The sequence below is a fragment of the Bos indicus genome, chromosome 23 (assembly GCF_029378745.1).
Source record: "Bos indicus isolate NIAB-ARS_2022 breed Sahiwal x Tharparkar chromosome 23, NIAB-ARS_B.indTharparkar_mat_pri_1.0, whole genome shotgun sequence".
Taxonomy (NCBI): domain Eukaryota; kingdom Metazoa; phylum Chordata; class Mammalia; order Artiodactyla; family Bovidae; genus Bos; species Bos indicus.
In genome coordinates, this window is record NC_091782.1 from 8518776 (window position 1) to 8531643 (window position 12868).

Sequence of the window (12868 nt, forward strand, 5' to 3'; positions counted from 1 at the left end):
GTGGCTCTCTCAGTCCTGGGGTAAGGAAGCTAGCTCTTAAATGTACTTAACATAACTAAGCTGTAAGCTGTATCCCTGCTGTAACTTGGTTGCTGAATTCCAGCTGCCAGTTTTCTTAAGCATATTTTTCTAGGGTTGACTTTTCCAGAATTTGCCTGTAAATGTAGCGTGTACTAGACCGTCTAAGAGACACCAATCAAAAAACTGAGAAGAAAGCATGCTTACAGGTCTCTTGGTCACTTCCGTGGCTCAGTAAGCCTGTCGTGTCCTGGTGCTGCAGCTCCCCACCTGCCCAAGGATCACCCGGGCCCAGCCCAGGTCTGCTCTCTCTGGTCTGTGCCCGCCGGTCTCCGGGCCCGCTGTGGCTCTTCTGTGCCTCCTCCACCAGCCTGCAGTTCTTCCTGGGCAGTCGAAGTGTTTTAAACTGCCTTCTCTTCCTGCCTTCTCTACAGTCCTGCCCCCTCCCAAGCTATTACCCATGGTGCCACAGTGGGGAGCTTTGAAGCCCATTATTCACGTCTCCAGATTCTCCTTTTGTACCAAAATGTATATAAGCCCGCAGCCAACCGCACATGGATGGCCAGCCATAGAGGAGAAGTGCCTGGCTGAGCTTCATTGTTAGTATCAGATCAGATCAGTCACTCAGTCGTCTGACTCTTTGCGACCCCGTGAATCGCAGCACGCCAGGCCTCCCTGTCCATCAGCAACTCCCGGAGTTCACTGAGACTCACATCCATTGAGTCAGTGATGCCATCCAGCCATCTCATCCTCTGTCGTCCCCTTCTCCTGCCCCCAATCCCTCCCAGCATCAGGGTCTTTTCCAGTGAATCAGCTCTTCGCATGAGGTGGCCAAAGTACTGGAGTTTCAGCTTTAGCATCATTCCTTCCAAAGAAATCCCAGGGCTGATCTCCTTCAGAATAGACTAGTTGGATCTCCTTGCATTCCAAGGGAGTCTTAGGTCCTGTTTTTCTTTCCTGACTTCCTAGTCTTAACATCAGAACAGGGTTATTTATATCCCATGCAAACATGATTAAAGCCATATTCTAGACAAGTTCATCCAAGACAGCTTTTAAAACTGGCTTCAGTGATGGGATCATTGGAATGACCTCACATGCCATAAGCAACAACCTTCCTTCTCGGACTGGCTCCTTGGGGAGGATGGTGATGATTTTGTATTATTCTTTAATAATCTGTGATTCTTAAACAGGTAACGTTCCAAGCCTGCAGCATATCTGAGGCCAGATACCTTTACGATCAGTTGGCTACCATTTGCCCAATTGTCGTAAGTAGAAATCACACCTAATTTTAAGTACTCTTTTATATCAGATAAAGACTGCATGTGCAAAATTCGCTGACTATGTGCTATTTAAGTGCAGCTAAGACTTCATTTAGAACTGAACTAACACAACTAGTATGCAGACAGAGAGCTCATGGATAAGTGTCTAAGCTGAAGAGTTTAGCAGTGCTTTAGCTAGCGAGGCATTTATGTGTTAAACGTCAAGTTCAAGCATAGCTTTTTCCTTCTCTCATCCCGCCTGCCCTCACCGTCTAGAGAGGATGATTCAAGGAAGCAGAGGCCGGGGCTGGCGTCACTCCCGCCGTCCTTCCCCAGAGCAGGCAGGCGCAGTGCCTGTGGTAGGGCCCGCAGGGTGGTGCACCCTGGCGCTTCTAGACCGGGGGTAGCCGCACAGAGCCTTCTTCAGCGTGCTGGTGACACTTTGACCTTGCAGGTGCTGACTTCTGTTTGTTCCTAGATGGCTTTGAGTGCTGCGTCGCCTTTTTACCGAGGCTACGTGTCAGACATTGATTGTCGCTGGGGCGTGATTTCCGCGTCTGTAGATGATAGAACTCGGGAGGAGAGAGGACTGGAGGTGGGCACGCTTTTCCTTACCAGCCTTTTGAATCCGACAGGTGACGTGGGGGTCTTGTCGCCACTCACAGTGTTGAAGTCTCCCTTAAACCGTTTTCATCTTGAGTGGGTTAATCACACACAGGAAGAAGCTGACAGCTTATCAGCCTGTCTTTGGCTTTACGGTGTGTTTGGGGTGAGAATGTGGGAAATATGATTTGGTTGGGGGGCGGGGGGGCGGTGCCAAGTTAACTTCCATCATTTGTTGAAATCTGTGTTTGTTTTGCCCTCTAAAATTGATAGAACAGTTTTTCTTTATTTTGGAAGTCAGTGCTGATGGCTGTTTTTACCAGAAAGCTTTTTGGCGCTACATGAGTGCTTTGTCTGTGGTGCTTTCTCTGCTGGGGAAAGCGCAATCTGTTGTCAGATTCCTTGGCCCCTTATAAAGGGTGAGTTTTGCCGAAGAAGGGTAGGTTTGTGCCTCTTGTTTGCATGTTGAACTCTGACCCTGCATCTCTCCAACCAAGAGTGCGTCAGAACCGCCTATAGAGCTCTTTAAAAATAGTTACCCAGCCCTGGTGGGTAAAAATAGTTACCCACCCCCAGACCCAGTGAGTAAAAAAAGTCCAGAACTGAGACGCAGATGTGCATATTAGTAAGAGTCCTCACAGGTGATTCTCATGTTCTTGACCAGGGCTGCACTACTGCTGCTCTGGTCTTTATATAATTGTTCATAAAGTGTTGACCATACTAAGTACAAATAAGCTTTAAAGTAGACATTTTAATGGTTTTTTAACGGTTTAAACCAAATTTTTTGGTTTACATTATGAAAGTGAAAGTGTTAGTGGTTTAGTCATGTCTGGCTGTTTGTAGTCCCATGGACTCTATAATATATAAGCCCACTAGGCTCCTCTGTGCCTGGGATTTTCCAGGAAAGAATACATGGTGGGTTTATATTTTTACTCTCAACATGGGCGTTTTCTAGTCTTAATAATAATGGCGATCCACTTGTTAAAAAAAAAAGAAACATGTATATATATTTAATTGAGATCTGAGAACAGATTAAATTGTCTCCAAAAAAAATTTTTTTTTTTTTCTAATACTTTTCAGGGTTAACAGCTATTTTTCAGGATCTCATGTTCAGGTTGGACAGTTTTATGTAATTATTTATAAAGTATATAACCTTTTAATATAATTACTTGGGGTATTAGTTTATTTCCACATCACTTTATATGGCATTCATTTGTATTTTTTCAATTTTAGCCACTGAAGAACAACCACTATAGGATCAGTAAGTCCCGATACGATTCGATAGACAGTTACTTGTCTGAGTGTGGTGAGAAATACAATGACATTGACCTGACAAAAGACAAAGAAATCTACGAACAGCTGTTGCAGGAAGGTAAGCCTCCATTCCCCTTGTCTAGATTTGACTGTAAGCCTTTAGTTCTTCAAAACTCTCTTAAACTCCTTTGCTTACTCCCATCTGGCTTCTATTTTTAATGTGAGGTCTCTTAACTTTTCTTACGAGGCTGTTTGCCCTAAAGTTTCAAGTCCCAGATACTTGTGAGAGCTTAACTTTTAGCAAAAAGAGCTGACTTTGGAGGTGTGTCCCTCAGATCCCCACGGGTGTCATTTAAGGGGTGAACACAACTCCGACACTCCCCTCGGGTCTGCAGGATAAACTCGGGGCGGCACAAGAATCCTGCACAGTCCAGCGTCTCCTAAGCTCCTAGGTGCCTTTCTTCAACCCCCCCGAGCTGTCTGCCGTCCCCGGGGCGTGGAGAGCAGCTCTGGAGTGAGCCTGGTGTGACCTCTCCGCAGGCCTCGACCACCTGCTGGCCCAGCACGTGGCGCATCTCTTCATCAGAGACCCGCTGACTCTGTTTGAAGAGAAAATCCACCTGGATGATGCCAACGAGTCCGACCACTTTGAGGTATCTGCAACAAATGTTTTAAAACATAAAGAACACGACTGCTACGTTCAGAGTCGCTGACATGTCACCTCACTTCTGTTAAATGCTCGCTGTTCAGTTTCCTTTGTAGGTCGAAGGGTATAGACAGTAAATAGTCTGCTTCACATGAAGCAGAGTCACTATTAAATGTGAAATCATCTTAGTATCTTCTTGGATATGTGGAAAACTGGTTTTATTCTCTTTTTTTTTTTTGATTACAGAATATTCAGTCCACAAATTGGCAGACAATGCGATTCAAGCCTCCTCCTCCAAACTCTGACATTGGGTGGAGAGTGGAATTCCGGCCCATGGAGGTAAGCGGCCTGCGGGCAGGAACCGACATGGTCGGACCTATTCCCACCTGACCGCCACCCACCCACCTGTACCCTCCCCAGAGGCTCGGGTTACCCAGACAGCAGCACAGATCGTGTCTGTGTGTGTGTGCACGCATGCGGCATGCGAGCCCAGTGGCTCGGGAGGACTGCTTTCCGGGAGTAGCCTTTGGGCAGAGGCTTCCGGCCCCAGGTGGGGGCTCAGGAGGTGCATGGGAACCGCTGTGACCCGCAGGGCCCCTCGGGGAGGCACCGCTGGCACAGTGGGTCCCTGACATCTTGGCCCCACGTCCAGGTTCAGCTGACAGACTTCGAGAACTCCGCGTATGTGGTGTTCGTGGTGCTGCTCACCAGGGTGATCCTGTCCTACAAACTGGACTTTCTCATCCCGCTGTCCAAGGTAAGGATGGTGTTCAGCGTCGGGCTGGCCGTGGGTGTCTGGATTATCATCCAGTGCACCTTTCTGTATGATACTTGTTTCAGCTCTGACCTCACTTAGCCCTCTTCCTCCTTAGGAAGAGTGCTCCTCTCCCACCCTGTTTTTTTTCCTTTCAAACCAAAGCTTATACTATAGATTTGAGGACCGTTTTGGTGGAGACGCCTGAAAAAAAAGTGCTGATGGTAGCTCCTTACTCGGCCCATTTGAAGGACATTAAGAGTTTCATTTGAATAACCGCTAATTTCTAGACTTTCGATTTAAGACGGTGGGAGGGGGTGCCCCCAGTGTGTTTCATCCTGTCAACTCCCAGGCCGGTCACAACCTTCGCAGGAGGAAGGGACCCGTAACTACTCAGTGCAGGGAGGGGATGGCTCAGCGGCGCTGAGCTGGGGAGGTTTCTGGAGAATGTGGATGTCAGGGCACCATCGGAAAAACAGATCTGAATCCGCTTTAGCCCAACTAAAACCAAGATGGAGCTTTCTGGAAGCCGTTCAAGGCCTTGAAATAGCTCCAGGCTGTGAGGCTGCAACGCTGCAGACCCTGGGGCCATAGCCAAGCAAGCACGGAGGCCTTGGGCTCCCAGCTGGAGGGTCTCAGCACGGAGAGGGGCTGGGAGAGACTGCCAGGCAGAGTGGGGGTCTGCGGGGCTCAGGGCCAGAGCAGAGACAGCGGGACACGCTGCTTGTCCCAGCAAGCATGGGAGGAGGACCAGAGCCGCCGGGCCAGCGCCTGCCCCCGATGCCCCCTTCCTCTGTTGGGGCCACTCCCGTCGGCGCGCGCACACGCACCCTGAAGAAGTCTGGCGGTCAGGCTGACCCTGCCTGCCCACTGCGCCTAGGCCCAAGGTGACCTGCAGGACTCTGTGGGCCCCTGTTAGTCTTGTGGGGCACCCCCTGGGGAGATCAGCCCATGTCACGGGTCCCCAAGAGCTGCCAGTCTAAGCCTTTGTTGATGAATGTAAATACACTTGACCCTTGGACAACACAGGCCTTAGGGACTCTGACCCTCACACAGTCAGAAAACTACATGTAACTTACAGTCGGTTCCTCCGTGTCTGAGAATTAGAGCAGCAGCAGATCATGGAGTACTGTGATGTTTACTGCTGGAGAGCATCTTCATCTAGGGGGACATGCGTTGTTCCAGGGTCAGGTATAGATATCTGAAAGGCAGGAGAAACTTGAAAACTTTTAATAGCCTTATAGAGAAGAGCCCATGGGCCCCCAGAGTGTGTTATCCTCAGTAGGACATGGTTAATTTGGAAACTGGAAAGAATATTTTAAGAAATTCTCACTAATGCCCTTGAAGAAATTCTAGAGAAGAGTCGCATCTTAAATAAACAAGCCCTGTGGATCAAAGAACATTTGGAGAGCAGAGGAGTTCTCAGAAACAAAGGACGTGGTGGCCACACTTTTAATACTCAGTATGCTCGCCAGTAAGCAGATGTGGTTGAAGGTCAAAGTCACTGATTTCGGGAACCAAGCTGAGTTCGTCCCTGTAGGACAGCAGAGAAATGGAACTCATGGGAAAAGCAGGAGAGAAATTCTTTGAAAAGTTCAGTGTTTATCTGTAGTCTACACAGAAGAGATGTGAGATACAATAAAGAACATAAATGAATATAATTTTTCCTGAGTAAGAGTCCATTAAGGATGAGACAGAAATAGGTAAAGAAGAACCAAAATCTAGGAAGAATCTCAAAGTAAAGATCAGTTTTCCAGAAAGGACAGGAAATTAGGCTACTTAGCTTTCTGCCAAAAAGAAGAAAAATCAGTTGGTCTCATTTCTCATCTGCAATTTTAAATGCTGGAAGAGATGGAGAGAAGTCTCCAGAATCCTGAAGGTAAAGAACTGGAACCGTGGATGTCTCTGGCAGCCAAGCTAGTCTTTAAATTCCAAGTGATTATAACAAAAAAGGTGAAGTTAGGACTCAGAGTCAACCAGAAATCTTACCTAGCAAGGGGCCAGTGGAAGGAGGGGAATAGTAGATGCTTCTTAATGGCTGACATCTGGGGAAAGAATTTCAAAACTGCTTGTCCGTCTAGTCAAGGCTATAGTTTTTCCAGTAGTCATGTATGGATGTGAGAATTAGACTAGAAAGAAAGCTGAGCGCCGAAGAATTGATGCTTTTGAACTGTGGTGTTGGAGAAGACTCTGGTCCCTTGGGCTACAAGGAGATCCAACCTGTCCATCCTAAAGGAGATCAGTCCTGGGTGTTCATTGAAAGGACTGATGCTGAAGTTGAAACTCCAATACTTTGGCCATCTGATGCAAAGAGCTGACTCATTGGAAAAGACCCTGATGCTGGGAAAGATTGAGGGTGGAAGGAGAAGGGGACAACAAAGGATAAGATGGTCAGATGGCATCACCAACTCAATGGACATGAGTTTGAGTAATCTCCAGGAGTTGGTGATGGACAGGGAAGCCTGGTGTGCTGCGGTTCATGGGGTTGCAAAGAGTCGGACACGACTGAGCGGTTGAACCGAACTGTCTGAAAGTAAGAAGAAACACTTAATGCTTAGAAATAGGATTTGTCGCCTCTAATCTCCTGGCTAAAGGGGGTGGGGAAAGAACAAAGACAACTTCAGAGCCACAGCAGTGGGTCTCTGGCCATGGGCATGGTAAGACAGTATGCCCAAGAGAGCACACAATGGGGAAAATAAGATGAAGACAAATTTGAATAGACTGTGTTCTCCTATTCAAATGCTGAAAGCGGTGATCTAAAATGGCAGTGCAATTTGCATAAGATACACCTAAAACACGGACAGATATAGACAGTAAAGAGCTCCATAATGACCTTTTAAAAAGAAAACAGGAATGGTGAAGTTGTAACAGAGAAATGTGAGAAAGTCTTAAATGAGATACAGAAAGCAGGTTTATCCACTTGCTCATCCAAGATCTTTAGAGCCATGATTCTTTTTTTTTTTAATCTTCCAGAAAGCATAGCTTCTCAAGAGCATAAGCAAATTTAAGGGCACTGTCGTGCAGTGGGTAAGATACTGGTCCGGGTGAACACTCAGTTTGCTTGCACCACTTACCAGCCTTTTCACCTGGACGGTCGGTGTCTTCTCGGCGTGCAGGTGTAGAGTGGGGCCGCGCGGACTGTCCTGAGACCCCGTCGGGATGGTGGAGTAGACCACTCACAAGAGCGCCCGTCCCGTTACTCAGTAACTGAAGGCCGCATAGTCAGAGGAAGAGAAAAGCCACAGCGGAGGCAAACAGCATGGCTAACGAGCCGGGCTGGGTCGTCTGTGTCGCAGACCTCATACCACACACGCCTTTTGAGTGCCCTGAGGAAGAATATCAAAAATTAATCGAGGGAAATTTTCATTTCTCAAAACTAGACAGAGTACAATAAGTCACATTTCCACCAAAACTCATCAAGAAAATGTTCAGGAAAAATTTAGCCGTTGGAAATTTTAAATTGTTTTCCTAATAGGTTCTAGATTAAATCAAAATTAGAACTGTAGATTGTATAGGAAAATGATGCTGGCAAAGCTGGTCTCAAGGGAAAACCGTAGCTTTAAATGCTTTAACAGAAAGATTAAAAATAAACCCAAGTAGTCAAATTCAGAATCTAAAGAGCAGTAGTAAAATAGACTGAAAAAGGAATTTATAAAAGCAGAAATTACAACTGTTGATCTTTGTGACTTTTTGTCAAGACTAAGAAAAAGACAAGTGTTGATTAGGGTTTAAGCCAGACATAGGAGGATTATTATTTGAACATGTTCCTAGGACTATCTATATTAATCAGAAGGTCATATGTACCTTTTAAAAAAAATAAATAACTGTAGGAATTAATGGGTGCAAAGCTGATCCAGGACTTTGTCTCAGCCGTCCCTTCCAGTGTGACCTCTGACTTGTGTCCGTTTTGTATATTGGAGTGTTCTCTAAGATTTCGTTATGTTGATCGAAATAAATGAAGAATTCACGAAGAGGGAGCTGGGGGCTCCTGAGGAAGTGGGCAGAGCCCCAGGCGGGCAGGCAGCATTGGCGACCTGCCCACTGCCAGGTGGTCGGGTGAGACAGCAAAGCCCTGGGGGCAAGGAGGACAGAGGGCCCCCCACCCCCCAAGGCAGCAGGGCCTCTGCGCTTCCCTTTGCGCCTGCAGCTATGAGCTGGGATGGCTCCGTGCCTCCCCGGCACCGTACATTCCCCCCAGGTTTTCCCAGGCAGCCTCCACGCGTGTAAGTTTCACATGGATTTCTAAGGTGCGCATCTGTTCAAGTTGCCCCGTTATTGAAAAGCATGTCCCAGGCTCGGGTTGAGAGACACGACTCCACGTGACCGTGCAGCCTCTCTGGCCCCAGCCAGCGCTGGGGATGGGAGCGTTCGTCTCAGGTGGGTGCCCACCACAGAGGCCAGTGGCCCCACCCACGTGGGAGCAGGAGTGTCCCCAAATTCGGGAACATTCTGACGTGGCCACGATGGTTTTCCTCCTTAGGTTGATGAGAACATGAAGGTCGCCCAGAAGCGAGATGCCGTCCTGCAGGAACTGTTTTATTTCAGGAAAGACATTTGCAAAGGTACCGCCTTTTCTTGCATTTCTGGGGTCCCCAGAGGCAGCACCGGTGGCTAACGCGCCCTGCTCCCCTCTAGCAGGTGGCAACGCCGTGGTGGACGGCTGCGGCAAGGCCGCGGGCAGGGCGGAGCCAGCGGCGGAGGAGTACGCGCTCATGACCATCGACACCATCATCAACGGCAAGGTAGGGCCCGCCTTGGCCTGTGCCCCGCCTACCTGCCCAGAGCCCCCCCAGAGCGCCCCTGCCTGACGGTGCCCTGCTCCTCGCAGGAAGGCGTGTTCCCCGGGCTGATCCCCGTCCTGAACTCCTACCTGGAGAGCATGGAGGTGGACGTGGACACCAGGTGCAGCATTCTGAACTACCTGAAGCTCATCAAGAAGAGGGCGTCCGGTACGGCAGCCTTGGCTTTACTTTGTTTTTTCAAAAAGAATCTCTTAACATAGGCTTAACATCTTAACATAGGAATCTCTTAACATAACTCAGAACCTCACGGTCTTAAAGTACTCAGTTTTTAAAGCGGTCTTTTATTAGAGTATACGGCATCCTGATCACTGCACTTTCCCAGGTAGTGCCATCTCTGCGGTTACACACCCCTTGTCTTTTGCAGTCTCCTTTGAATCAACAGCGCTTTTTCTCTTACTGGTTCATAAACTAGTGTTGAATCTTTAACCCGATGGCATTTTAGGCGATGAAATACCGTATGTGGATGTTTGTCATTACTGCCCAACTGTGTGTGCTCTGCAGCACCCCGGACTCTCTACATGAGTCTAAGCAGCTCCAAGGTGAGCCAGCTGAGCACACAGCTTGGACTCGGGCCCTCTAGCCTGGCTCCCTGTAGGGCCGCCCAGGGACCCCTGCTTTCCCAGTTTTGAGATCCTGGTGGCCAGGGAAGAGGACAGCAGCTTGTGTGTTTCGCCTGAGGCTTCTGTAATGTTTCCAGAGCCAAGAGGATGACCCCCCAAGTGCTGTCTCTGCGGGTTTCTCTCTGAGTGCATCTACACACTATTCTGTCTCCCTCTTGGATCAGGTCGCTCTGGGGAGCACAGAGTCCCCCGTCCAGGGCAGTCTCTGACACCAATACGGGCAGGTTTGGCTGGATGGGAGGACACGGACTGGTCAACGTGTGTTGGCTCCTGTGTCTTAGGGCGGGCGGCGTCCCTGTATGGCTGGCACCTAACAGGTCTCATAGCAGCAGGGCATGTGTGTTCTTGCAGCCTGCCTGCAGCATGAAACCCTTCCCAGGAGGAGTTCTTCAGACGAGGTGAAAAACGTCTTGTTCCCAGCCCCTGTCCTGTGGCTCGGCCCAAACGCCACTCTTGATTCTTCAGGGTTGTGATGTCCAGCTGCTAAATGTCAGGTTTCTAAAGATAAAAGCCAAACCCAACAAATAAAAAAATATTACTAAGTTGTCATTAAAAAAAAAAAATTATTTTCCCCCCTCCAGGAGAATTAATGACAGTTGCCAAATGGATGAGGGAGTTTATCGCAAAGCATCCCGACTACAAGCAGGACAGTGTAATAACTGACCAGATGAACTATAGCCTTCTTCTAAAGTGTAATCAAATCGCAAACGAATCGTGTGAGTGCCCAGAGTTACTCGGACCAGCGTTTAGGAAAGTCAGGTACAGTGGAAGTAAAACCGACTCTTCCACTTAGACACCCTGCAGGACGAGAAGCCCTGCCCCGCGTTCCCGAAGAACTGACGGCTGGACCGGCTGTGTGCATTGTGTGAGGAGCGGGGGGGTCATGGCGCGCTGCACTGGCAGAGGCGGGATTAAGCAGACCTAGAGTTTATACAGTGTACATGTACATACTAAAGTATTTTTATGATTAACAATGTATTTTAATAACATTGTACCTAAGGTTCTCATGAGCTGGCTTGTACATTTTTCAATTCTGACTCTGGAGCAGCTGCTGTCTGAAGCAGTTTTGTAAATGTAACTTACCGGTAACTGTACTATATCTGCATTCCAGAGTTTAAAATGTTTACTGTAAATTTTGGCTTTTTTTTTTTTTTTTAAGGCTTTAACCTGGTACCTGATTCACTGAAAATTCTGTCACTTTACCTTGAAAACAGATTGTCCTGCTCATTTTCTTTGCATCATCTCCTTTGGCATATATGTAAAATCAATTTTGAATCCACCAAAGTGCTTCAGGGGGAAGCTTGGGGTTCTGGCGCCTTATCTGTGACAATTCTCTCCTAATTTGAATAGCTAATCCCTTGGTAACCCTGTCCCAGGCTTTCCCTACTAAAACAAAACCCACTGAACTGATGGTACTTTTTATCCACATTTGCTAATTTTGGTGTTAAGTTTAAAGACGACTCTGGAAGAAGAAAGACTCTGAGTTCACATGTAGTGATTATTGGGGGTTTTTTTTGTTTTTTTTTTAAGGACAAAAATAGGGAGAATCGTTTTTCTCCTTGTACATAACAAAACTAATATCAAAAATGCCACCAGCTCTTCTCTTGTGGCCCCTGTTTTTTTTCTGATTGCTGCTGTCTACTTAAATTTTCAAATCAAATGCAGCTGCTGAAGTTTTTGTTTTGTTACTTTTCCTCTGGTTTCCAATAAGCATATTACAGACATTCTTCGAAAAGCCATTCATTCTAGATTTTACCCAAGGAATATTTTGCATAGCTGCTCTGCAAAAATCATGATATGCACTAAGTTTTGTGAATCAGGACCCTAAATGTTTAATTGTAAATAATTTAAGTTGCACACAATTGTTAGAGCTTTTTTGTTGACATTTTTCTCTGATTAATTAAATGTCTTAACTACTTCTGAAATAACTATGTATAGTAGATTATGCAAACCTTTACAGGCATAAATATTTAAACTGTCATGTTCATTTTAAGAAATTGCCATAAAGCTTCAGCTAAGCCTGTTCATGTATAAATATTAGAGTTTGTGCTATATTTCTTACATGCATTTTGGAGGATAAAAGAATGCCTGTTTTTCCTTTGCAATTTGCTTATGTAAATTCAGGTTGTAAAAAGGCAGTAAAACGTTTGTGGTATAAGGAAATAAAAGAATGGAATTGGCATTGTGAAAGCTCTCGAAAGTGAGTTCTACAACTAATCGGATGGTGGTGGATTGTTTTTTTAATTAGCCCAAATACGCCAGAAAATGATTTCTTCATCATGCTCCATCCTCAGCGCTTTCTAGAAAGAAGCACAGTGATGAGAACAGATGCCTGACCTCCCCAGGAGCCCTCAGCCCTGTGGGGAGGGGAGCAGTGACCGCCGGACATGAATTTTCCTTTTATCCCAAACCATCACCGTGCTGAGTCAGTGATCACATAGTGAATTACATGCAAGTAACTCAGGTGCTGTGTGCACAGTGGTGAATCCACTCAGACTGGATCAGCAGGCCCGGCAGACAGCCATTGCCCACACATCCCTCACCTACCCAACCCCTAGTTCATCTGGCCCGTCCACTTTTCTCAGCTTCACCTGCTGGTCTGCTTTTATCTATCTGAATGATCCCAGGGCAGGATCACTGTCAAATGAATCTGCACACACGTCTGAAGTGCAGCCCTGGCTCAGTGGGCCTGGGATGGGGGCCCACAGGCAACGCTGATGCTGCTGGTCTGTGGACCATGTTGGGTAACAAGGACTTAGATGACTCCTGTACCTCAGACACACATCCGTTCTAAGTCGCAGCTGATACTGATCTTTCATGTGTATATGAACATCAAATAGCACTGTCTCTGTCCAAGACAAAGCATCACCTTTTCCTCCTGAACACAGCTGAGGGTTCAGGCTTTGGTAGCA

General features: G+C 47.1%; 1 protein-coding gene across 3 annotated transcripts in view; it reads left to right on the forward strand.

Moving 5' to 3' along the window:
• Positions 1 to 12146, forward strand: part of GCLC (glutamate-cysteine ligase catalytic subunit) — a 44763-nt gene extending 32617 nt beyond the window's left edge. The window contains exons 7-16 of one of the 3 annotated variants that reach the window (XM_019986064.2): positions 1209 to 1283; positions 1756 to 1872; positions 3114 to 3252; positions 3675 to 3787; positions 4027 to 4119; positions 4433 to 4537; positions 9015 to 9096; positions 9170 to 9276; positions 9363 to 9483; positions 10538 to 12146. In XM_019986064.2, coding sequence (XP_019841623.1) covers positions 1209 to 1283; positions 1756 to 1872; positions 3114 to 3252; positions 3675 to 3787; positions 4027 to 4119; positions 4433 to 4537; positions 9015 to 9096; positions 9170 to 9276; positions 9363 to 9483; positions 10538 to 10749 — 1164 coding nt within the window. In that variant the 3' untranslated portion in view covers positions 10750 to 12146. The remainder of the gene's footprint in view (positions 1 to 1208; positions 1284 to 1755; positions 1873 to 3113; positions 3253 to 3674; positions 3788 to 4026; positions 4120 to 4432; positions 4538 to 9014; positions 9097 to 9169; positions 9277 to 9362; positions 9484 to 10537) is intronic. The other 2 variants (XM_019986065.2, XM_019986066.2) reach the window with 2 other exon arrangements.
• The last annotated feature ends 722 nt before the right edge of the window (positions 12147 to 12868 follow it).